The sequence below is a fragment of the Natator depressus genome, chromosome 1, assembly GCF_965152275.1.
Source record: "Natator depressus isolate rNatDep1 chromosome 1, rNatDep2.hap1, whole genome shotgun sequence".
Taxonomy (NCBI): Eukaryota; Metazoa; Chordata; order Testudines; family Cheloniidae; genus Natator; species Natator depressus.
The window spans coordinates 27,812,747-27,839,015 of NC_134234.1; the positions used below are offsets into that span (position 1 = coordinate 27,812,747).

Consider the following 26,269-nt stretch of genomic DNA (forward strand, 5'->3'; position numbering starts at 1 on the left):
AAGCACTAGTTTGTATCATAACTGATTTATGAAAATGAAAACTTTTCCTTTTAGCTTCTTATTGAAGGGACATTTCAAGGGAGGAAATGAAAAAATATCAATTGAAAACAGTTTACAGGTGATAGAAACCTTACTGGAGGATACATATGACTTCTCCATAACATAACACTAAAGGTACTTCCCCCCCCCCCCCCTTACAAAGGCTTTACAAACACTGGTCATAGTCAGATTCCAGGTAGAGAAGGAGATATTGTGTCTGCTGAACAAACTTCTGAGACCTTTGCCTCAGAGACATGATTTAGAATGAGGTTGTTCCCAGCTCCCAGAATGTGAGATTGTGAGCTAGGCTGAAAATCACAGGACTTCCTTTGGAATGTAAGTTCACATTAGGGATACCACTGCACCCAGAAATAATGAACAAGCATTCCCTGATTGAGGTCACAGAGGCTACTTTTTTTTTTTTTAACTAATTTTTTCTGGTTGCTACTTTTGTCACTTTGAAAAGGAAAGTAAATGCAAGGGAAACATGTTTTTGTAGGCACTGCACAAAGGACTTGTACTTAAGAAATTGGCCAAGATGTTGAGATTTGCATTTGTAATGAGGTGTCCACCCCATCTGAGGCCTGAAAGGGTTAAGGTGGCTAGGTGGGCCAATTAACTGCCATGCTGCACCTGGAGGAGGAGCCAGTGTGCAGTAACTTTAAACAGTAAAACCTATAGTCAGTCACTGCAGTGTTTCTGGAACAGCAAAGGAGGATCAACAAAAATGATTAGGGGACTGGAACACATGGCTTATGAGGAGAGGCTGAGGGAACTGGGGATGTTTAGTCTACGGAAGAGAAGAATGAGGGGGGATTTGATAGTTGCTTTCAACTACCTGAAAGGGGGTTCCAAAGAGGATGGCTCTAGACTGTTCTCAGTGGTAGCAGATGACAGAACAAGGAGTAATGGTCTCAAGTTGCAGTGGGGGAGATTTAGGTTGGATATTAGGAAAAACTTTTCCACTATGAGGGTGGTGAAACACTGGAATGCGTTACCTAGGGAGGTGGTGGAATCTCCTTCCTTAGAAGTTTTTAAGGTCAGGCTTGACAAAGCCCTGGCTGGGATGATTTAATTGGGGATCGGTCCTGCTTTGAGCAGGGGGTTGGACTAGATGGCCTCCTGAGGTCCCTTCCAACCCTGATATTCCTGATATTCTATGAGGCTCGGATGGGAACAGGAGCTGAGAGCAGAAAGGAACTGACTGCAGACTACTTCCCTGCAGGCCTCTGGGTGAAGGGAGGTGGGTTTAGGACTATGGTATGTAGTCGACAATTATTCCCTTGGAGGAGGGAGTTTATGCTTGCAGTTTATGCAGAGCGGTGCAGGGTGGTCAGAAAGGCTCAGGGGAAAAGCAGCAAGGTTTAGGATAGTGCAGACCTTGGCTGCTGATCAGAGGGTCCCTGCATTGGAACCTGGAGTAGAGGGCAAGCCCAGGTTACTCTACCAGCTACTTGGGAAGTGTCACAGACCAGCAGTGGAGAGCAGAAAGCCTGGGATAGTTTGCCCCAAGAGACACTGATACCACAGAAGGGGAGGACCACAGAGACCTGGCTGGAGGTCCAAGTCAACAAGAGGAAGCTGCAGCTCCTGGAGCGATAAAGGCTGCAGCGTGAGAGAGGACTATGGGTGGAGAGACCAGCAGAAGAGTGCACAGCGCCCGGCGAAGGAGCTAATCTCTAGAGCAGCCAGGAGGCGGCACCCTAGGATTGAGTGAGCCCCATGACAGGGTGTCAAAAGTTAGGTTCCTAAACCTTTAGTTAGACACCTTAATAAGAGCCTGTCTCAAAAGTGCTGAGTTTCTACAGCTGTCAATGGGAGTTCCAAGGAGCCTTATTTTCACAAGTGCTAAGTACCTAATTTCAGACACCTAAATCTGAAAATTTTGGTAGTGTCTCCTTCATTTCTAAAGTTAAGCTTTTCAAAGCCATCTAATAGAAGTGGATGTTTTAATGGAAGGTTTCTTAATCCCCCAGATAGGTTGAAATGTTCCAAGCAGAAATCTTGCAATTAGTGTGCTGTGGTAGCTACATTCATATATATCACACCTTTCAACTACTGAACCCCCCAACTATTTAACCATAAAACTATAAACATCTTAATTATCCCACCATTAGCACGTGAGACATAATTCCGGTGTTGTTTAGCTTTGCCCAACCTTACTGGCAATGATGGTACATACAGAAAAACTCTTTTATTTCATAAATGGGTCTCTCCATAAAGGGAGACCGATGGTTAAATTTGGATTAAAATGTAGGATTCTTGTAAGATATACGGTAAAAATGCTACTATTTTTATAAACTATTGCAGCTACTCTTTAAATCAGTGGCTCTCAAACTTTTGTACTGGTGACCCCTTCCACATAGCAAGTTTCTGTGTGCGACCCCCCCCTTATAAATTAAAAACACTTGTTTATATATTTAACACCATTATAAATGCTGGAAGCAAAGCGGGGCTTGGGGTGGAGGCTGACAGTTCGTGACACTCCCCCCCCCGTTTGAGAACCCCTGCTTTAAATATTCCTGGGCTGTTTAGAACCCACCCATTACAGTATTCAGCTAGTGCATTAGAATTTGGAAGTAGGTGACAGCACCTATAAGCAAAATTGAAAAGTCAAGGGGAGAGACACTAAATCAATATTTCATTAACCAAAATGAAAGAAATGCAAAATTGTGAAAAGTTTTCATGCTGTTATAATGCATTTTAAATCTTCAGATTGTCCCTTTTTAATACTTCATCATAGCGTTTTTAGTATTGTAACTCAAAGGTATAGCTGCAAATAGCCTTTCTTAGTGCATTACTGTACATATATGCATTTGCTGAATATTCTCTGTAATTGTTAAGGGGGCAAATATCAGTCAATGAGATGACATTTTGGTATTTCCTATTTCTCTTATTCTGTTTTGTTCGCTGATGTCCAACATCAGTACTATATGCACTTGGATTGTCTTAGTGATCAACTTCACATTTAAGGCTTAAATCTTTAAGGATAAAGCAACCAAAATGTTCACACAACAAAAACTGCAGACTGTTCTGTAACGTTATCAATATTATGCTGTATGTATACATGGTCACTGTAAAGCACTTTGTGAGGAAGGATGCTATACAAACAGACCAAAACTCACGTCCTTTTTGTGCCATATGTTGTTTTTTCTCATAGTCAAAGATTTTCCCAGTGTATGGTGTACTTTCTGCAAGAATAAATTTCAGATACACTTCTCTTTTTTCAGGGGATGAAGCTCTAGGCACTACATCTCTGAAGTAATAAAGACTTGTCCACATCCTTGCAGTCTATTGTAGCAGATATGAGGGAAAAAAGGAATCCCTATGATGCCCCCTGAATATATGTACTCAGTGGGTGCCAGTGAGGAAATTAATACAATATAGCCTGAAAGACACTGGTAATTAAATTTTTTATAAAGCTTATTTGTGTGTTTTTCTTTTATGGCTCAGATACTTTCTTGTAGGCCAAAATTTGTAGTCTATTTTCTAGTTATTCCTGGTTTGGTCTGCTCTACTTAGCTTTAAGAGAAGGGGCAGTAGGAATGTCCACAACATAAAAATGTAGCGCAATTTTATCATTCAAGTAAATTTTGTATTTTATTGCTTCTGTGATTTTCACCTATAAATTAGGCAAATATATTTGTGAAATGGATTTTAAACGTAACAAATACTGAAGGCTTCAGTAGTGAGAGTCTTGCTTTACCGATATTAAGGTGTGTCATTGCTGCTGTCAGGAAGATTTGGAATCATATTATCCATTAGTGAAACACAGTGCAGCACAATAGCAAGTGATGGATACTAAGAGTTCAGCCGAAACTTCAGGGAGCAGGCAAAATGTAATAACCTGAATTAGAGTCTGGCTAGAACAGTAAGGCTTCCTCCTGTGTCTGTGTCCACCCCTCTGCTTTACAGAAAACGCCATGGGATTTTTCATGACTGCACTTGGGTAAACTTAAAGTTTATGCTTCATCTGGAAGTTGGCAACTCAAGTAGCATAATCCTCCTCCCTGCTCCATGCTGGCATGTTGATTCAAAACTAATGGGGAAAAATCTCACTTCCTGAATCCTTAACAATACTTCCTGTAGCACTTGGGCATTGCTTGTAGGTCTGCCTAATTCCAGATCTGTTCTTACGCTGTATGGTGGCAGGACTGCATGATGTTACAGGTTTGTTTTTCTTTCCAAGTTGCTTAGCAGGTTACAGTTTTGAATGCATTCTTTCATGTGTTTCAGGTACCATCTCTGCAGACCACAGCAACTCCCCTGAAACTTATGACATTCTTTTTGTGATGTTTTATTACGATGATAAAATCTAACATGAAAGGAAGTTTTTTCTAGTGGTTAGGACACTAGTCCAGCATGTGAAAGACCTGGGTTCAAGTCCCTATTCTATCACAACCCTCCTATGTGACCTTGGGCAAGTTACTTAAGGCCAGCTTTGTAAAGGTATTTAGATGCTTTAAGAAGCAGATAGGTGCCTACTGGGATTTTCAAAAGTGCCTCACTTCCATTGATTTCAATTTGTAAAATGCCAATAATTGCACTTCCCAACCTCCCAGAAGTGTTGTGTGGATAAATACATTAAAGAGCATGAGGAACTTAGATACTATGATAATAAGGACCATATAAGTATTTAAGATTATAGATATCAGTTCAGATACAGACTGATCTAGTGTGTCTCATCATTTTCAAGGTTTATTTCATAATATAGTATTCCTCTCTTCTTACAAAAACAAGATACAGTACTGTAATTTAGAGTTTAATGCTTTTAAACTTACTTAAGTAAACAAACTTTTAGTGCTTTCTGTTTCAAAAGCCAGTATTATTCCACCCAGAAGACCTATATAATAACCTTAAGTGCAGCACACAAATACAGTCCAGTATTTGTTAGTTCATTTAATATTTGCTTACAAAAAATAAAAGCAAAGGACGCTTTGCTGTAATTTAAAACGTAAATTCTGAAAAAACACCACCACCTTGTTAAGCATCTCTCCCATACAAGATAGACTCAATCGTTCCCTGGCCTGAGTTTGTGGAATCCATGGCACTCTGTACCACTCTGGATTAAGCTCCATGTCACTTTTTGACCCCACCAGAAATTTTCTGACTGTTCTAATCATAGTCTATTGACGGTGTCACCTTCTGTACATTTGCATTGTTCATTGTTTAAGAACTTTCCATAAGATTGTTAAGTGTGCATTGATATCATGGAACAATCATAGAATCATAGAACTGGAAGGGACCTCGAGAGGTCATCTAGTCCAGTCCCCTGCACTGAAGGCAGGACAAAGTATTATCTAGACCATCCCTGACAGGTGTTTGTCCAATCTGCTCTTAAAAATCCCCAGTAATGGAGATTCCACAACCTCCCTAGGCAATTTATTCCAGTGCTTAACCACTCTGACAATTAGGAAGTTTTTCCTAATGTCCAACCTAAACTGCCCTTGATGCAATTTAAGCCCATTGCTTCTTGTCCGATTCTCAGAGGTTAAGAACAATTTTTCTCCCTCCTCCTTGTAACAACCTTTTATGTGCTTGAAAACTGTTATCATGTCCCCCCTCAGTCTTCTCTTCTCCAGACTAAACAAACCCAATTTTTTCAATCTTCCCTCATAGATCATGTTTTCTAAACCTTTAATAATTTTTGTTGCTCTTCTCTGGATGTTCTCCAATTTGTCCACATCTTTCCTGAAATGTGGCACCCAGAACTGGACACAATACTCCAGTTGAGGCCTAATCAGCGCGGAGTACAGCAAAACAATTACTTCTCGTGTCTTTCTTACAATACTCCTGCTAATACATCCCAGAATGATGTTTGCTTTCTTGCAGCAGTGTTACACTGTTGACTCATATTTAGCTTGTGATCCACCATGACCCCAGATCCCTTTCTGCAGAACTCCTTTCTAGGCAGTCATTTCCCATTTTGTATGTATGCAACTGATTGTTCCTTCCTAATTGGTGTACTTAGTGTTTGTCCTTATTGAATTTCATCCTATTTGCTTCAGACCATTTCTCCAGTTCATTTTGAATTTTAATCTTAACCTCCAAAGCACCTGCAACCCCTCCCAGCTTGGTATCATCCGCAAACTCTCTATGCCATTGTCTAAATCACTGATAAAGACATTGAACGGAACCGGACCCAGAACCGACCCCTGCGGGACCCCACTCATTATGCCCTTCCAGCATGACTGTGAACCACTGATAACTATTCTCTGGGAACGATTTTCCAACAAGTTATGCACCCATCTTCTAGTAGCTCCATCTAGGTTGTATTTCCCTAGTTTGTTTATGAGAAGGTCATGCAAGACAGTATCAAAAGTCTTACTAAAGTCAAGATATACCACATCTACCACTTCCTCCCTATCTATAAGGCTTGTTACCCTGGCAAAGAAAGCTATCAGGTTGGTTTGACACAATTTGTTCTTGACAAATCCATGCTGACTGTTATTTATCAACTTATTATCTTCTAGGTGTTTGCAGTGTAAACAATCATAAAGAGACTGAGTGATGGAACTTCAACCATGGGGTCATTGGCTCAAATTCACTTTTGTCTCATGATGAATTATAATAGTCTTCAGAGGCTTCAGCGAATTCTTTTTGCCTGAAGATAGCAGCATAATATGTAGTATACAGTATACTGTCCTTAATTTTTTAAAATTAATAATTTAATACATTAATGCATAATTACGACATGTGAAAGAATGCTGAGGTCTAGTCTGCTGCCTATTTGTGATGGGAAACTTGCACTAGCTGGGATACTTATTAGCACAACAAATGTCTGTTAAGACCCTAACCAAGTCCTCTTTATATTTCCCAGTATTACGTAGCCAAAGTAGTATGATCGGTTTGTTTTTTTGAGAGAGATACAGGCTATAGATCTTATTATATAGACCATAAATAGTCCCCATGCTCAACAAAGAAAGCAGTCTGTTCACTTTGACCTTGTCCAGTGTAAATGGTAAAACTGAAATCTTCACAGTTGCAAGAGGCTCCATACATACAGCTCTGATTCCATCTCCAATTGACGTTCGTCTTATTTGCAAGTCAGGAAGTTTCTATATCAGTCATGTTAAAAAAAGATTGTATAAAAACTTTACCTTTTGTGGGTTCCCCCCCTTTCCTTTATCATTATTTTTGCTTGAGGTAGAAATGTTATTTGTTATGAAATGTTCTTGGCTAACACTCAATGGTTTGCAGTTCAATCTCTTCAGCTGTTCTTTCTGCAAATAAAAAAAGAAATGTATTGGTCTGAAAATCAATTAGAAGACCAACATTCCAAAATTAACAATCCACCTAATATTAATATCAGAGCTGCTCTGAACCTTTTGTCATTAGTACAAACTTGCTCAGATATGATTACTCTGGGATTGTATATTATTTTTTAAATTTAGTAAAAGGCATTTAAAAATATTTCAGTTAACCACATACACTGCCCCTCACCATGTTTAAAAACATAAACAATACTGGTTTCTTCAAAGAGAAGACCACTAAGATACCATAACCTGCTCTGGCTGACTATACACTGTCATCTCCAAATTTGGCCAGCCAGATAAGGGTTGCACTTTACTCTGACGTTTACAAAGCTCTGGCTCTGGCAGAACGCCTGCACTGGCTGGTTTCAGAGCGGGTGGACCTTCTCTGAACAAACTCCTTAAATCAGGACTCACAGCAAAAATAGCATTAGGTTGCAAATGCCTTGATGGAAGATGGGGGAAGGGATGGAATCTCAGAACTGAGCTCTATTTAGACCATTCCCCTGGGTGAGGTCCTGAAGCTGATGGATCATTGGGTGGGTCTGATACAACAAATTTTGTTTGCTGTTGAGTCAAATATCCTATTTTCTGCATCTGTGCCCACAGGGGAGTATGTTGTACAAAATGGCAGTCCCCTAAGAGGCTGAGTAAATGTTCATCTTAGGTAAACCATGGCAATGTATATTTAGTGCACATAATGAAAGAGTTTTCAGCTGCAACAGCAGTTACAGAAATACGTTGTGTATGTATGAAAACCTTTTGGGGTCTTACAAGCATAGAAGTAAGAGATGAAAGAGACCTACTGGACCAAATTTATCCCTTCTATAACTCATTGACTTCAGCAGAGTTAAAAAAAAAGATGATTTGGACCACACTGCCTCAGAACTTAAACTTTCTTTATTTGTGTGGTAAAAGGTCTATTTTTCCTGCTTGGTCACAATTAAAAAATTTAAATTGTACCCAGATAGGCAAAAATACCAACTTTTTACCAACAGGAAAAAGCCACTGGAAGGTCTGCCCTGAGAAGGAAGATGGTTGAGGGCCTCAAACTAGTGAAGGGTTGGGTAGGACCTAGGTACAGAAGGAAGCATATTCTCTGTAGCATAATCTGGTATCATCTTGGCTTGTTACTCAGCCAGTACAAAAGTTGCCTGAAACGTTGCAATTCAGAGTTGTTCCTGACAGTACATTTCCTAGTGTTTTTTTTAAAAAAAGTCTAATTATAAGTAGGACCTTTAACAATAGCGAGCAGTCTTCACTGGCCTACATTAGAGGCTTGATCTTGAGGATCAGTAACTCTCATTGAAGTCAGTGGGAGGTATCGATGCTCAGCACCTCCCAGGACCAAATCACAAGTGAACAAATGTTCATAATTTAGGCATGGAAATCTCATTACATGATGATGTCCACCCTCAGAAAATTACCTTTAAGCTTGTCTCTCTTATTCTGGAATAGATGCACAGATTTATTACAGAACCACATGCAGCAGACTAAAACTGCAGACACAGCAGTGAGAAATGCAAAGAAGACAGCTACAAAATGTAAATCTTCATAGATAATCTCTAAGGGGGGAAAAACATAACATTATGAAGTTGGTCATGAGCACATATACATTTAAATGGTAGAATAAAAGAACTACTGATTAGTTCATACCATAGACAGTTAATACGATGGTGCCGTAGATGTTGGTTCCCAACTCTTCTGTTATGGTGACAACATAATAGCCAGCATCTCTCACGCCTACATTCAGAAGCTGTATAGAGCCATTTTCATAAGTATTCACTCGGTCCTTGTAACTTTTGGATATGTTAGTATAACTCCCCAGTTTCCACTCCACAATTTTGTTGGTGCCCCAACTCGACACATGCTTCCACTCAATGGAGACTATGCCTTTGCAAGAATATTCAACAGAGAGGAGAATATTTTGTGCCACGGTGGCGTTTATGTTGGGTTGCGGGACTAGTAAAGATACTCCTCCTTGGGCTGAAAAACAAGGGAGGGTTGGGCAGTGAGTGCTGATGCAGTACTACAGCAAGCATGACTTATAGTGAGGGCAGTTCATACATTATATTAGAGTGATCAGCATGACAGTGGCTAATGGTCAGGAACAGATCAGATTTCAGGCTAATGCCAGGCTTAAAACAATACTGTAGCATTCCTCCTTTAAGGTAGAGGGAAGAGAGGTACAGATTTTCCTAAGTGACTAGTGATTTTATGTGCTTCAGTCTTTGGGTGCCCAACTGGAGACACCTTGGTGGTGTCTAAGGGTGGATGCTCAGCATTCTCTGAAAACTGGGCCCCTTTAAGGTGTCTCAGGTTGGGAAGCCAAAATCACTATTTACTTTAAGAAACTGTTATTTTTGCTTCCTGGTTTGTTTTCAGTTTATCTGTCTTAGGAACTTATGTGGTCCCATCACGGTAGTATCAGACTGTCTCACAATTTTTTCATGTATTTATCCTCACAACATCCCTTTGAGGTACGTAAGTGTAATAATTCCACTTTACAGAGAGGGAACTGAAAGACTAAGTGACTAACCCAAGGTCACAAAGGAAGTCTGTGGTAAAGAAAAAAACTGAACTTGATTGTCCCAAGTCTAGCACTCTAACCCTGAACCACCCTTCCTCTCCATAAACACAGAATCAGGAGTTTTCAGGCTTTTCAGAGTTTGCACCACACCTTAATACACAGATTGTTTCATGTATGACCTCTCATTACATCCGTGATGACAATCACATCCCAGTGGCAACTAGAGAAAATGCAGACATGCAAAAGTAATCTTAGGTTCATGTATTTTAAACTTCTTTTCATACAGTTTAGCAGCTGGAAATGAGGAAGATGAGGCATCACCAGATGACCAGCCAGCTCTTTTTTGCAACGTCAGTAAGTTCTTTGCTGACCACAGTTTGGGAACTATGAATCTATAGACTTTTCAATGTGCAATAGCTAGATGGCTCTGCTTCTCCTGAGGACTAAGAGAAAACAATTACGCAAACAAAAAGCTTCAATTTTCCCTTGGTTTAGGGATGGGTGCTGTTGTGGGGAGATTGTGGTGTTTAGAAGTTACTTGTAATTATTAGAATTGGGAGCACTGGCTGCTGGGAGTCTGAAAGGACAGGAAACAGGAAGGAGGGGGAGGAGCTGAGGGGCTGGGAGAGAGAACAGAGGGTGCAGCAGCAGCTTGGTAAAGAGGTTTCCACTTTGAAAATAAAGTCCTGTTGAAGCTTGTTAGTACCTTGCCTGGTTGATACAGCAGAGATGCAGCTTCCTCTTAAAAATCAGATGCTCACGCAACTGATTAAGTTTAAAAGCAGCCATTTCAGGTGAATTTCAATTTCTCCTCTTCTCTCTCCCAATTGCCAGAGAAAAACAATCAGCAAACACGTTGTCTCCTTCCCTTTCCAGCTCGAATTTCCTTCTTCTGGAGTTTGGCAAAGAGATATATATGCTTATGTGCTATACTGCTACAATTTTAAAACGATTTAGAAGAGATTTAGCAGACCAATTTGATTATAGAAAAAGCAACGGCTACCTGCCAATGGAACTGCAGTTAAAATCCATCCTCAGCAATAGTTAGGGAAAATTCTTCTATCAAAGAAAACCACCTGTGGATTTTCCTACTGTTTACAGATTGCACCACACAACACTGAATCCCATTTCAGGTCATTGTCCACTTATCACATGAATATGGGTGTTGTGGCTTTGGCTATGGGATCTGGATACTGTGGATTTTGGGGGGGAGGGGAGGAAGGAAGCTGAGAGATCGGGGTAGGGGAGGAGAGAAATAATCCAAAAAGCAGACATTCAATTGAATGGAGAAACCTGAAGACAGCACTGCCTAACAATGACTTTGGGCTGATACTGTGTGATTGTAATGTGATATAGCAAGCAACAAAAGGCCAATGCAATTTTGGGCAGCAGAGACAAAGGTATCATATTACAGAGAGGGTAGCGGGCGCCTTATTATTGACTAACTGGAGAGAATTCAGAGAAAAGCAACAAAAATGGTCAGAGGGCAGGAGGGCATTTAAACCAAGATGGGACAGTGCACAAGTAATTGTACTACTCTAGGGAACAATCCTGCACTGGCCAAGGATGGGTCTAGGTCACCTACTGTAATAGTTTGGTTCCCTCTCTATTTTCTACATCCAGTAACAATGACCTTCGATTGCTGTAACCAGCACTTTTAAAACTTTCCACCCAAAGGCCTCAGACAATAAGAGTTTCTCTCTGGTGTTTAAAACGTATATATTGTCTGGAGCCCGCTAAGAGTCTGGTTGTGCAGCCCTTACTTGCCAGTGAGTATCACTTACTCATGAGAATATTCTCATCTTTGGGGATCAGCTCTGTAATTATGATCTGCTTGGTAGTCTTAGGCTGCATTTTCCAGCACTTCAGTCTCGATTCCCATTTGTTTGAAAAGGACTGAGGCCACGTCTACACTGCGAACTTTGGTCGATGCAACTTATATCAGCATAAAGCCGCCGCAGGTCGTATATTGCTTTTGTGCATGCGTACTTGTGGTGGCGCTGTGTGTAGTCCCCAGGAGTGCTTGTGTCAGAGGACCATGGTTAGGTATCCTAGTGTGCAACCTGCAACCATCCAGCTCACTGTCTTTTGGGAAATTTGGCAATGCTTGGTGGAGCAGAAAGAGTAGCTCAAGGGTGACTGGGCGCAAAGGGCCAACTTCTCAATGTGCAACTGTCTCCATCCCATAGTGTCATCTATATCTGTAATTTTTGTGCTTTTTAAAATATCTCAGGAACCTGCAGAGCCCTCTTTGTGTCTGCCATCTCTGACTGAAGCATGGAGCCTGTGCAGCTCTGTACTATTGTCATAAGCATTGAAAGCACAGGATGCACAATCCACCAGTATTTGCAGAGCCATAAGAAGACCGGAATCAGTGTGGAACATGACGATTTCTTGGAGGACGGATTGCTGTAAGACAGAGCAAGAACCAATTCAAGGTTGTTGGTAGTGTTCACATAGCAGCTGCAGACAGTGGAGTGCCACTTCTGGGCCCAAGAAATGAGGACTGACTTGTGGGATCACATCATAACGCAGGGGTGGGATGACGAACAGTGGCTGCAGAACTTACAGATGTGCAAGGCTACATTCCTGGATCTGGGTGCTGGGTTCATTCCAACCGTCCAGCACAAGGACACCAAAATGAGAGCTGCACAGACAGTGGAGAAGTGAGTGGCGATCATGCTGTGGAAATTGGCAATGCCAGATTGCTACTGGTCAATGCAAAATCATTTTGAAAAATCCACTGTGGCTGCTGTTGTCATGCAAGTGTGCAGGACCCATTAATCATCCGCTGCAATGCAGGACTGTGACTCTCGGCATTGTGCAGGACAGAGTGGATGGATTTGCGGCAATGGGGTTCCTGAACTGCATGGGAGCAATAGATGCCACATATGTCCCTATTTTAGTACCAGACCACCTTGTCACAGAGTACAACAGAAAGAGCTACTTTTCTGTGGCTTTGCAAGAACTGGTGGATCACCAAGGAAACTTCACCAACATCCCTATGCCCAGTGCCCCCCGTACCCGTTATGCCCAGCACCCCCCACACACAAATTCCCCCACCATAAAGGCACAGTGCCTTGCACACCAACACCGCTGCCCAACACCCCCCATAGCCCCACCACAACTGCCCAACACCCCACACAGAACCACCCACTCCCTAGTGCCCCAACACACACAGATCCCGGGAATCACTCCAACCCCTTGGGAGCAATGCAATCAGCCAGGCCTCCTCCACTTCCTCCTCATCCTTGCTGTTCACCCCAGTGGCCTGTGGCTCAGCCTCCTTGGAGGTATCTGTGGTGGTCTGTGGGGTGGTAGTGGGGTCTCTCCCATGTATGGCATGCAGCTCTCTGTAAAAGCAGCAGGTTTGTGGCTTGGTACCAGATTGACTGTTGGCCTCCCTGGCCTTCTGATACGCCTGATGCAGTTCCTTTGCTTTCATGCAGCACGAGTGCTGGTCCCTGTTGTACCCCTTCTCCTGCATCCCCCATGCAATCTGCTCATAGATGTCCATGTTTCTACAGCCTGTCCATATCTGTGCTTGCGGAGCCTCTTCTCCCCACAGGCGCAGGAGATCCAATATCTCCTATCTACTCCAAGCTAGAGCACATCTGGAGAGTGTAGCCGGCATGGTCAGTTGGGCAGTTGCACACAACAAAGGAGATCTGCTAGATGTGCTCGCCAAGCTGGACAATCAGGAAAAGGCATTGCAAAAACTTGTGGGGATTTAAAGCGGGGGACGAGGGGGTTTCCAGTCTCCATGACCCCTGGGCAATGGAGTTCACAATTGTGACCGGAGTGGTCAGTGTCAGGCATTGTGGGATAGCTGCTAGAGGACTGTTAGGGTCAACATAAGTAATGCAGTGTCTACATTCTCACTGCATCAACCTCAGTACATCACTCATGGCTCAACACCACTCAGGGAGGTTGTGTTACTGCATCGCTGTAATGGGGTACTTACACTGACTGGTAGGAGACAAATTAAGTGTAGATACATGAACAACTAGGTCAATGCAAGGCAGCTTATATTGACCTAACTTTGTAGTGTAGACCAGGCCTGAATGACAATCTCCTGAATTTTCTGGATCAGAGGTGCGGAGTCAACTTGATTATCTACTGTGTTGGCTCCTTGACATCTTTAACAGTTCTCACTTATAACTGGAAAAACTAGGTGTGGCTATAAACCTTTGTAACTAACGCTATAATGTAAAAGGCTGTTTGTTTTGGTAGGCATGGGTGAATATCTGCCAGTGGGTGGGGTTTTCACATACACTCTCCTGGCAAACACCTTCAGTGTTTAGCTCATACCTTACACATATGTGGGTTTCTGCTTACACATTTTATCTACCATGTGCCTCTTGGTTGTCTCATTCTGAAACAGTTTACTAGCTATTTCTTTAGAGAACAGATCATAGACTAGCACAGTGGCTGAGATTAGAATCCTTATGAGCCACACAAGGTCCCATCCAAGTCAATCGCAAAACTCTCTCTGACTGATGCTATGGACACATGGCATATTTAAAAACTAGTGTATCAACTTGATAACTGTTATATGTATTATTATGGGCAAGCTAGTGACTATATCCCTGGCTCAGTGGAGGAGTTATCGGGTTTCCTGAAGGAATTAAAGTCATTGGGGGAGTAATTAATCAAATTCCTAACGCAGGTAACAAGTCTGAGGACGTGTCACCCTGGGGGCGATAGTATAGACTGGTCTAGATACTGTAGAGAGGTCTGCCACACAAGACCTCCTTGATGTGGGGCAGGGGGTCGCTCGCCCAGTGTTGCTAACTCTCAACATTTTTTCATGAATGATGGGATTTTGGCTGGGGCTGACACTGCTCTGGCCATGAGGCCAGAATCTCCAGACCTACAGTGAATTTATTTGTTTGAGCCCTGCCTGAGGGGAAATCCCCTCTGATTGGCTGTCTGCCTTGCTTTCCCACCTCCTGGGGTTGAGTGACCAACCAGAGCTGCCATAGGAAGAGCTCTTTCTCTCTCTCTCTCCATAGTAACCTGAAGTCATTCTCACAGAAAGGGAGGGGAGGAGGGAACAGAAAGAGCCCAACAGCTCAGCTGGCTCCCTCCTCCCGTCCTGTGAGCAACAGGGGCAGGACAGCGCCACTGCTCCCTGCCTCTGCCTCCCTGCAGCATCCAGCCCAGAAAGGGACAAAGGGGGGTGATGAGCCCCCCCTGGAGCTGCCCCACCACTTGGAAGGGGGAGAGGGACCCTGCTGCAGCATCCCCCGGGTCTGGGAGAGGTGGGTGAAGAACCCCAGGAGGAGCAGAGGTGGGGCTGTAATGCGGGTAGGGTGGGGGGCAGGACTGGTTTGGAGACTGGGGGAAGAATTCATTGCTGGGAAGGGGATGGGCTGATGTGGGGGCTGAGAGCTCTGCAACAGAGGCTAAAATCATCACACGTGTTACTTTGGGAGATTTGGTGACACACACTGGGGATGGGCAGGGGGAGTTTAAAAATCAAAACACCAAAAAACCCACCACTATCTATCTATCTATCTATCTATCTAATGATTTTTGGACCTATCTTATGATTCTGAGGGAGTCTGAGTCATGACTTTTGAACCTTTGGGTTCGGCGATACTGCTCACCCTCAATCCAAGAATGGACCTGAGACTGTGACCAAGGAAGGCAGACCCTGAAGTACTTAATCCTACCAGAGTCCCTATATGGATGATGGATGTCTGCCTGGTAAGTCTGCAAATATTCAATTTGTTAAGAACATAAGAGTGGCCATACTGGGTCAGACCAAAGGTCCAACTAGCCCAGTATCCTGTCTTCTGGCAGTGGCCAATGCCAGATGCTTCAGAGGGAATGAACAGAATAAGTAATTATCAAGTGATCCATCCCCATCCATTGCCCATTCCCAGCTTCTAGCAAACGGAGGCTAGGGACACCATCTCTGCCCATCCTGGATAGTAGCCATTGATGGACTTGTCCTCCATGAATGTATCTAGTTCTTTTTTGAACCCTGTTATAGTCTATAGTCTTTGTTGTTTTTAAAGATATGTTTTCTCTGTAATGCTTTTGTTCTGAATAACTGATACTTTGCTTTAGGAAAGCTGGCTGGTCACTGGTTAACCCTGTTATTGCCTCTGAGAGAACAGGACTGCAGGTGCTGAACTAAAGTCAGACCTGCTGAGATAATCATAGTAAATTAAAAGATTCTGCAGCCTAAGTCCCAGTCTGGAGGAAGCAGACTGCAGGATCCCGCTCTGAGAAAGGGCTGGAGGCCCAAGATCTAAGTGGGATGTCCTTAAGGAGGCCACAGAGGGGTCAGAGGTGCAATTACCTTGGGAACTGTGACATATTTGATGGCAGCATGTGTGGGATTTATGAGCGTGGTGAATTTCCAACAAGTTCCAACAGCAGTGAAAGCAAGTATTGTAGAAGGAAAAAGGGCACTGAGAAAATGTGTCTCATAACCTCTTGGGGAAAGGGAAGCTTTGGGCAGGGGAGGGGAGGAGTTGGGGATGTTTTTGTGGGAAGCGGATTCTGTTTAACTGTGGACAGCCAAGGTGAAAGGAAACAAGCTGCTTGGAGCAGAGTGGGTAAGGAACTCACAGTTCTCCAGAGAAGCCATGTGCAAGACATGTGCAAGGCTTCTGTAGATGAAGGGAAAGCAGTGGATGTATTGTTTCTTGACTTTAGCAAAGCTTTTGACACGGTCTCCCACAGTATTCTTGTCAGCAAGTTAAGGAAGTATGGGCTGGATGAATGCACTATAAGGTGGGTAGAAAGCTGGCTAGATTGTCGGGCTCAACGGGTAGTGATCAATGGCTCCATGTCTAGTTGGCAGCCGGTGTCAAGTGGAGTGCCCCAGGGGTCGGTCCTGGGGCCGGTTTTGTTCAATATCTTCATAAATTATCTGGAGGATGGTGTGGATTGCACTCTCAGCAAATTTGCGGATGATACTAAACTGGGAGGAGTGGTAGATACGCTGGAGGGGAGGGATAGGATACAGAAGGACCTAGACAAATTGGAGGATTGGGCCAAAAGAAATCTGATGAGGTTCAATAAGGATAAGTGCAGGGTCCTGCACTTAGGATGGAAGAATCCAATGCACCGCTACAGACTAGGGACCGAATGGCTAGGCAGCAGTTCTGCAGAAAAGGACCTAGGGGTGACAGTGGACGAGAAGCTGGATATGAGTCAACAGTGTGCCCTTGTTGCCAAGAAGGCCAATGGCATTTTGGGATGTATAAGTAGGGGCATAGCAAGCAGATCGAGGGACGTGATCGTTCCCCTCTATTCGACACTGGTGAGGCCTCATCTGGAGTACTGTGTCCAGTTTTGGGCCCCACACTACAAGAAGGATGTGGATAAATTGGAGAGAGTCCAGCGAAGGGCAACAAAAATGATTAGGGGTCTAGAGCACATGACTTATGAGGAGAGGCTGAGGGAGCTGGGATTGTTTAGTCTGCAGAAGAGAAGAATGAGGGGGGATTTGATAGCTGCTTTCAACTACCTGAAAGGGGGTTCCAAAGAGGATGGCTCTAGACTGTTCTCAATGGTAGCAGATGACAGAACGAGGAGTAATGGTCTCAAGTTGCAATGGGGGAGGTTTAGATTGGATATTAGGAAAAACTTTTTCACTAAGAGGGTGGTGAAACACTGGAATGCGTTACCTAGGGAGGTGGTAGAATCTCCTTCCTTAGAGGTTTTTAAGGTCAGGCTTGACAAAGCCCTGGCTGGGATGATTTAACTGGGAATTGGTCCTGCTTCGAGCAGGGGGTTGGACTAGATGACCTTCTGGGGTCCCTTCCAACCCTGATATTCTATGATTCTATGATTCTAAGACAGGGAACCTCAATTCCTCAGAGGACTCTGTCTTAAGCCCAGTAAACTCTCCAGAGTGGTGAGGAAATTGAGACAGGTAAATGCATATGTAACGCCTACAGACCCCGGTCATCAGTGGGCAGGATCGAACCAGGGAGCTCTGGAGTTTAGTGCATGAGCCTCTACAGCATGAGCTAAAAGCCAACTGGCTGTTAGCTAAGGCTGTAGAGCAGACTCATTTTTCTCTCTCTAAGTGGTCTCGGTGCCACTATATGGGACAGCCCATCACATTCAGGAGGTGTGTGGGTTACATATACAGGTCTTTATTATTTTGTCTAGATTTGTATATTTCTTGTGCTATTTAAGTAAAGAGTAATTGTGTCTGGAATCTGATGCAAAGTCTGTCTGTTGGCTTTCACTGTCACATGTCCTGAACAATTAAACTATAAACCTGAGTACCCATAAGGTAGAACTCTGGTAACAGGTGTGCTTAAATTACAGGGGACTTTGAGGGGTCAGCATCAGTCCTGAGGGCTAGGCAGTTAAACTGGGTGGTCTCAGCTCTCAGTAGTGGGTGTGAGACAGGGGATCTGCACCCAGAGAGTGTATCTAAAGACCCCAGCAAGGAGCAGTGCCTGTACTCTGTTCAGACACATGAGACTTGCAAAGCACAGGGGGCCCAGGGAAGTAGGCCTCAAACACAGCAGCCTGGGGAGTGCCCAGCCAGAGAGGGAACTCTACCAGGGCAGCGTGTGTGTGATGCTCTTATTTACGTCGGGTTTCAGGACAGAACCTCTTTTTTGAGCTTGCTTTCTCTGTCTGAGAGGGGTTTTCAAATAAACAATAGCTGGAGTGTTTGCAGATCAGAAAGAGCCCTGATTGTTCCACTTCTCAACTGGTGCCTCCCCTGCATCCGCAGCTGATTGGGCCATTCCCCTGCAAGCCAAAGGGTCCAGATCCTGCCCCCCCCTCGCAGTGCTGGGAAGGGGGTCCCGCAGGGAGGCTCTGACCATTGGCTGTCGCTGCATCCTGGCCTTGTGCCAGCTGCCCTGCCACCGACAGGGAGCAACACTGCCCCCCACTCCGGTGAGTACCCCCACCTCCAGTGAGTACCCCCACCACAGGTACCCCCTCCTGCACTGCCAACTGTACCCCGCCATTCCCCCCTCCCACTGTCCTCGTTTTGGGAACCTGAAATATGGTAACCGTAGCTCTCATTACTTTCAGTGGGGCCAAGCTTTGTCAATTCTGTTAGAAGTAAACAATCTGTGGCTGACACTGCAGAGCCCAAATGGCTAAACAGATAGAGACTGAGATTTTAAAAGCTATCTAGGGCACTTATGCACTTACCTTCCTTACAGCTAATTAATTATCTCAAATCAGGCACCCCAAATTACTAGTCACTTTTCAAAATATTGGCCTACATTTTAAAAACATGTCAATAATCAGGCCCGGATTAACCAACATGCATTCGGTGCCCTTGCACAGGTCCCTCATCACGGGGGCCATTGACCACAGAAAAACCCCACCCCCCAAACCTGTGTGGTGCTGCGATCCCACTGAAACGTGCCAGGCTGCAACATCACTCACTCAGATTTGGCCCTGCTGCCTCTCATGATGGAGAGGTGGCTGGGCCAAACCTGAATGAGTGACATTGTGACCGGGGCTGGACCCGTTCCCTTCTGCCATAACCACTAAACTATCAGAAGGCTTGCCATGCCCCACCAGAAAGTCAGATGCTGCCCCTAAGGGGGAGCACCCCCCCAGCTGAGAACCTCTGTTCTAGGGAGCTGAAGGGGGCAGGCGGGCAGCACACAGAAGTTGTGCCTAGAGAGGCAATTGTCTTGTATATCACATGGTCCGTCTAGTTTAAGGAAGAGGAAGGCAATTTCCATAGTGCATAGGGTCCCCAAATTCTTTAATCTGGACCTGCCAGTAATACTTATAAGAAAGAAGAAATGTTTGCAATTACAGTTCTACGGCAATATGTTTTACTTTCACAAGCAAAGTGAAAGAATGCAACATGATGAATGATATTAACTCTATTTAATGTTGGATTTGTTTGGAATTGTTGCAGAAGCAAAACCTATTTCCACAGGAATATCATGCCAATATATAGCACTTGCTCGGCAGTATTGCAAATTTGTCTCTTGCCTCAAGCTGTAATAAAACTGAATGTGTCAACAGAGGAATACAGATCAAGGAGTAAGATAGAGGGGGCTGTTATATATTTCCTAGCAATGGTGAGCTTTGATCCAGACGTCTGTGTGTAGTGTCTTCAGCTGTTTAATATGTGTAGTGTTGTCATACAGAAAATATATCCTGCAGAGCCAGGGCTCTGAAACTTTTTCACACAGCGGAATGCTTCCTAAGCTAGAGCCCCTCTTGTGGATGCCACCCTTCACAGCCCTCGAGGCAGCTATCTGTGGTACTTACATGGGCCCCATCACTGAGGAATAGGGTGACCAGACAGCAAGTGTGAAAAATCAGGACGGGGGTGGAGGGTAATAGAGGCTTATATAAGAAAAAGACCCAAAAATGGGACTGTCCCTATAAAATTGGGACATCTGGTCACCCTACTGAGGACTCTGAGCCCTTCATGATCCTTAATGCGCTTATGCTCACACCACCTCTGTGAGGGGGGGCAGTGCTAATATCCCCATTGTACAGATGGGGAACTGAGAAACTAAATGAGACAGATAGGAAGCCAGTGATAGAGCAGGGAGTTGTATCGGGGTCTGCCATGTCTCAGGCTGGTGCCATAACCACTGGGCCATCCTTCCTCTCTCATAGCTAGACTCTGTGTAACTTGTTTATATGAAAAGTAATATGAGGAAACAAGCTGAAAATCAGCTCACTTTAACATGATGGGTGAGATTAAAAAAAATCTTATGGAAATCCTAAAATAGACTTGGACTGGGTTACAGCGAGCAGCAGATGTCCCTACCAAAGACTGATAGATGCTTTACTCTTGTGCCGAACAGCTTTGCGGCTCTCCGAACAGCATTCTACAGACCACTGAAAAGTACTGTCCTGAAGTTGTTCCTTGTAAACAATAACATGGGGAAATTACTGCACATTAAAAATAGTTTCATTATAACATCGGCGTCAGTGTTCTCAGTGCAATGGCAATTCAACAGGATGCTGTCAGAATGCAGTTCTGACTCCGTTAGTACAGTCAGACTATGATAACTTACAAAGAGATACTGTGACTAAAGCTGAGAGGGAAACAGTTTTCCCATCCTATGAGATTTAAAAAAAAATTAAAAAATCCTATTCTGCATTGGGGAGAGAGTGACAGCAATTGCACCTCCACCCCTCCCAAATAGCGTAGGCTTGTGGCACTCACTTGCGATGTAGAAGACCACATTCAAGTCCCTCCTTTGCCTGAGACTTATTTTTCTCTTCATTGATCCTGTTTGTTATTGTGTAATTTTTAAGCATTGCATATCTGTCCGGAGCATTGGATGGACATCTTTTTATTACTAAAGTCTGAATAAAGTATATAAAGAATAACATTTTCTTTGGCTGAAACTCCAAACAGTGTCTATCACCTATCTGCATTTATAAAGCACCTGTCCTTAGATACAGAGAGATGTGCACAAGAGTAACTAACCACAGGAGATTCCAAGAACAAGCTTTTTAAACAGACACGATTACCCACTCACCCCGAACTACAACTCTGTTTCTTCGGTTCCCAAAACACACAGCTCCACCAACTGAGCTTAACAGCAGTCACCCATTTATCATAGTGGCAAGTCCCTTATCCTCTCTGTTATGTCTCTTGCTCTTTATCAATAAACATAACATGAAGGAACCCCCTGGGCACAGGGGGATCCAAGGAACTGTGTTCTCTAAATATATCAAACATGCAAGGCCTAGCTACATATACGCACTGCTGTTCTGGCAGGGTTGTGGTGGTTTCTGAGACACAGAATACAATGAGGGCCACTAGAGTGCTCACAAAATATGTAAAGGGATACTAACCCAATTCCTATACACTACACTCTCTGCGGGCAACATTAGCCCTTCCCCATCCTACCCAAAGTCAGTACCTTACATTGTGACATGTTACAACATACTTGCTGGACTCTTGAGACTAAAAATCTGGAGGACACACTTGAAATTTCCAAAGCCCTGTCCCAGTTACAAATATCAGAATCCTATTTTTGTGTGTCCTTCAGACACGCCAATTCTACCAACTGGTATAACTGGAATGGTCAGATACACTGTGAATATAAATATAATTTTATAAAAACTGAACCATTTACTTCATGCCATGGAACAAACAACAATACAAATAAATATATATTTTCCATGTTTGTCAGGAAGGACTTTACTCTAAAATCTTGCATTTAATAGAAAAATTATCTACCACTGCTGGGGTAACCTGCTGTGTAAGTTAATTGCCTGGGCCAAAAAAGCATGTACTGTCATGGGTTTAAGTGCACAGTCACTTAGCAATTGACCCGCAATGTTTTCAGGACTACAGAAGCACTGCTATCAGATTGGTTATAAACCACTGTTATAAAGTGTAGTCAATCATTTGAGACAACAGCAATGTATAAACTACATAAAGGCAGTCCAGTTATTTGTCAGAGTTGTAATTCACATGTAATAAATTCTCCCTGATTTTCAAGGACAATGGTGAATCCAAAAGCACACCTAACTTGCACACACAGTTACCAGGATTGCGTGATCAAATCAGGGAGCTGTACACACACACCTTGTCCAGTTATGCGTGTAATAGGCCTGTTGAATGTATGCATCCGATGAAGTGAGCTGTAGCTCACGAAAGCTTATGCTCAAATAAATTGGTTAGTCTCTAAGGTGCCACAAGTACTCCTTTTCTTTTTGCGAATACAGACTAACACGGCTGTTACTCTGTAACTTGCATGGGTAAGCACAACAATTGTGCATGCACTTTTTTTGCAAGCAGATTTGGATGAAAAAGCTGAAATATGAACTTTCAGTAGGCAAATAATTAACAAAAATTGTGCTGGTGAAGGATGCTTGAAGACTGAAATCCTCAGTTATTGACCCAAAACACCTGGAAGAGTGAAGGGTAAGTTTCACTACTGAAGGGTTGTTTTGTGTTGTTACTAGAACATCTTCTTGTTTGGGGGAGCTGTTGGCGAGCACCTCTCCTTTAAATTCTTTTCATGGCCCTTCTTGCTGTGCTCAATTGAAAAAAATATAAATTTGCAAATATTTGCACCCTTGAAAACACAGAAAGCCTGACTCTCAGGTACACTAGGGCCACTTTATGCCACTATGGCAGCATAAAGGTACCTTCCAGTGAGTGTAAATGACCTCCACAGAAAAGATCATTTAGGACTGTGTTTGGAGTTTTGTGGAGAGTTCACAAATTTGATTTCAGCAAAGGCAAACACAAAAAGAATAAAATTCTCAATGGAAAAATTGTACTTTCAAAATTCAATTTCCCCTCCCAACCTAAGAAAATAAATGGGATAAATTGCCAGCACCCTCCACTCTCAGTTACAGCTGTGAGGTCTATCAGCCTTCACTACAGCAGCACAGCATCTAACCTGCAGAATTGTTATTACTGGTGGAGTTGCAAGATGGAAAAAACAGTTTAATTCTCACATCACAGGTTTGTAAGATCGGCACTAGGGATAAAACCCCATCTTTGTATTTGTTTACTGAACACATTTGATCTGGAATCATCAAGAAATGATAAACATGGAATCCCTCAATGCCAGTGTTACAATGTAATTTTTCAGGGTAAAGCCATATTTGCTGTGGCTGCACAGGGTTCTCCTCGCATAGGCCCTCCTCGTAGGTCTTTTGCACATTGGTCAATTTCACTTTTCACTTGTGAAAAATTAAATAGGAGCTGTGAAAATTAGGTTAAATTAATTGTTCTGGCGACAATTCAAAATTGTTTAAAAAGATTAATTCCCCATATCAGGTGTTTATTTAAAGGGGCTTTGCTGTTCTTTGGTCTATGTGTTGGTGTGTGCATGGCAAGTGTATTCCTTTTACCTTGCTCTTTAAAGTGACTTGCTTTGATAAATGCATGGTATTGTTCTGAACATGGTAATTGTATTCCTTTCACAGAATGCATTTTCCGGCAGAATTTTCTGCCAGAAAATAAACTGCAAACATTTTAAAATCTTTGTCTAACATACATAAAGTCTGGCAATCTGAAAAGTAAACATATAGATATATTTTAGCATGCAATCAGTTTGGATCTCTTGAACCTGCCCAATCCAAACAGCCAGCCTTGAAAGCAAATATCAAACCGTAATCCATTTTCTTGTGAATGACTGCAAGATGACTCTGTGTGTACATGTGCTGAGCTGCAAGGAATAACTAAAAATCCCTTTAACGCAGAAATATGAATAGACTGAACTGACAGGAAGACACCATTGCTCGTACAATGGGATCTCCATCTCCTGCAGACTATAAATCCTGGACTACAAGTTATTCAACCTGCAGAGGTTCAAAATTGAAACTAATGCACCATATACTGGACCTTAACATGGCTACATAAACTGAGTTTACAGCATTCTGATCGCGTATGTGTTTGGAGAAAAGCTGGCAGCTATGAAGTTATTCATGAAGAGGAGAAAGCTTTGAAATAAAATGTTATTGACTGTTAGTAAAATTACCAAAGGGCTAATGGCTACATCACTCCCCTTCTGTATCCTACTGTAGCTGAAGGTATGGAATTTAATCTTTATAAAGATGTAAACAGAAGGACTGTTAAGTGAAGTGACTTGCACAGAGTTGCACAACAAGTCATTATCAGAGGCAGGCACTCCTGACTCCAATATGAATACCCTCTCTGCTTGTCGTGGCTGCTTCTATTAACCCTCTCCTTGGAAGTAACACAGGAAACACCAGGTCAAATACATACCTAGTTTAATTCCACTGACTGTACAACACCAGGGATGAGCTTGGCTCACCATCTTTAATATACTCGGGGTGTTTTGTGTTTTTGAGTTAAGTCTTACTTTAGCTTTTTGCTGACTGCACTGCCATATTTCTCAATTTTGCTCTGGCCCTTTGTCCTAAGTACAGTTTGTTTGCACTAAATGTTCTTGTTTCCTCTTGTGTTTAAAAATAAAGGAGAAAAATATGATTAGTAGAAGCCTCCTCTTTCTCAGCCAGGGGTGGGAATTACACCTGGTTTCCAGCTTTGCTGGGTCACTACTAAATCCATGTGCTCTCATCCTGCCTGGGAGTTGAAGCTCACCCAATGCTGAATGCTCATCTGCTTTCTTACTTCCGCGGAAGGAGTAGGGAACAGAAACTGGGGCTATATGTCTCCAACTATTAACATTGTCAGGGCAAAGAGCAGCAAAGTAGATTCCCCACAACACACAAACTCCAGTAGCATGAATGAAAAGTACTGCCAGAACAGTCTTAGCTACTTTTCCAAGGCCAAGCACTGTGTAGACTTACACCCCATGCTGTCCCTCCCATATTGTGGGGTCCCAGAGCCCAGCCTCCAGCCTGAGCTCGAATGTCTACACCGCAATTAAACAGCCCCTTAGCCTGAGCGCCGCAAGCCCAAGTCAGCTCACATGGGCCAGCTGTGGTGTTTAACTGCAGTGTAGACATACCCACTGAGTTCAGTTTGGCATCAGGGGCTGGAAGTGCATATGCCACAAGACCACAATGTAAACATTCCCCTGCTCTCAAAGACTTAGGAACTACATTGTTCATACACAGCTCAAAGGGCTGAGAGAGAGAGAGAGCAGAAACAAAGATTGGAAGAGAGATGGGAAAAAAGGAGATGGGGAGAAGGAAAGGGGAAAAGAAGGAGAGAAAGGGAAAAGTAAAAGGGGGTGGAGAAAAGAAGGTAGGGTGAGGAAGAGAGAGAGAAAGCTGGGGAGAGCACAAAGCAAACAGATTAAAATCATCCAGGACACTTACTCTGTAGAGCCCACCCAGCAGCCAGGCAGAGGGTCACAATCCCCAGTATGATGCCTTGTCTTCTGCAGCCCTGTAGAGGTCTCATTAGAGAGAAGAGCAAACCCCGGGGGTTGCATTTAACAGGGTATCTGGGCCAGCATGACCGGCTCCGAGGGCTGCCTGGCTAAGAGCTATCAGGCCTCTCTCCTTCTCCTGAGTTGCTGCCACTGATCCTAGGGCAGACCCAGTTCAGCTGGTTGCAGGCTCTGACTAAACCAGTTCTCACACTCTTTATCTCTGCCGGAGCTTGAGATTGTTCTGCCAGCCACGCACAAAGCACACACATAAGCAGTAGGCTTCTCCCATTGCTCACAACCTGTGATCCTCTGGTATTGATTTAAGATGCAATTGGCTGAGGGCGGCAATGAGAAGAGGAACTACTATACAGAGTTATGCTGTAATACAGCCAGGAAATGAGCATCTAATTGGCAGTTCTGCAGAGGAGCCAGCAATGCTGCTCCGTTACTATGCACTATTCCACCGTCACCACTTTAGAACTGGGCCACATTCATCCCTGGTGGAACTCTGCTGACTTCAGTGGAGTTAGATCAGGGAAAAGTTTGTGCCAGTTCCTTTGTCTGGGAGGAAATACATCACAGTGGCAGGGAAACAGACTATATGGGGTGTAATGTCCTCTAACTCTGCCCTCCACCCCATCTAGGCCCAGGGTTCAGACCCCCTTTGGTGAGACTCCCCTTAGAGA

At 43.5% G+C, this 26,269-nt stretch overlaps 1 protein-coding gene across 1 annotated transcript; it reads right to left on the reverse strand.

Moving 5' to 3' along the window:
- Positions 1-7,154: 7,154 nt before the first annotated feature.
- On the reverse strand, positions 7,155-25,852 carry VSTM5 (V-set and transmembrane domain containing 5). Its single transcript, XM_074956684.1, is given in 4 exon segments — positions 7,155-7,262; positions 8,720-8,857; positions 8,949-9,278; positions 25,528-25,852. Coding segments are annotated over 4 exon segments (837 nt in total). The 3' UTR covers positions 7,155-7,218.
- Between the last annotated feature and the right edge of the window lie 417 nt (positions 25,853-26,269).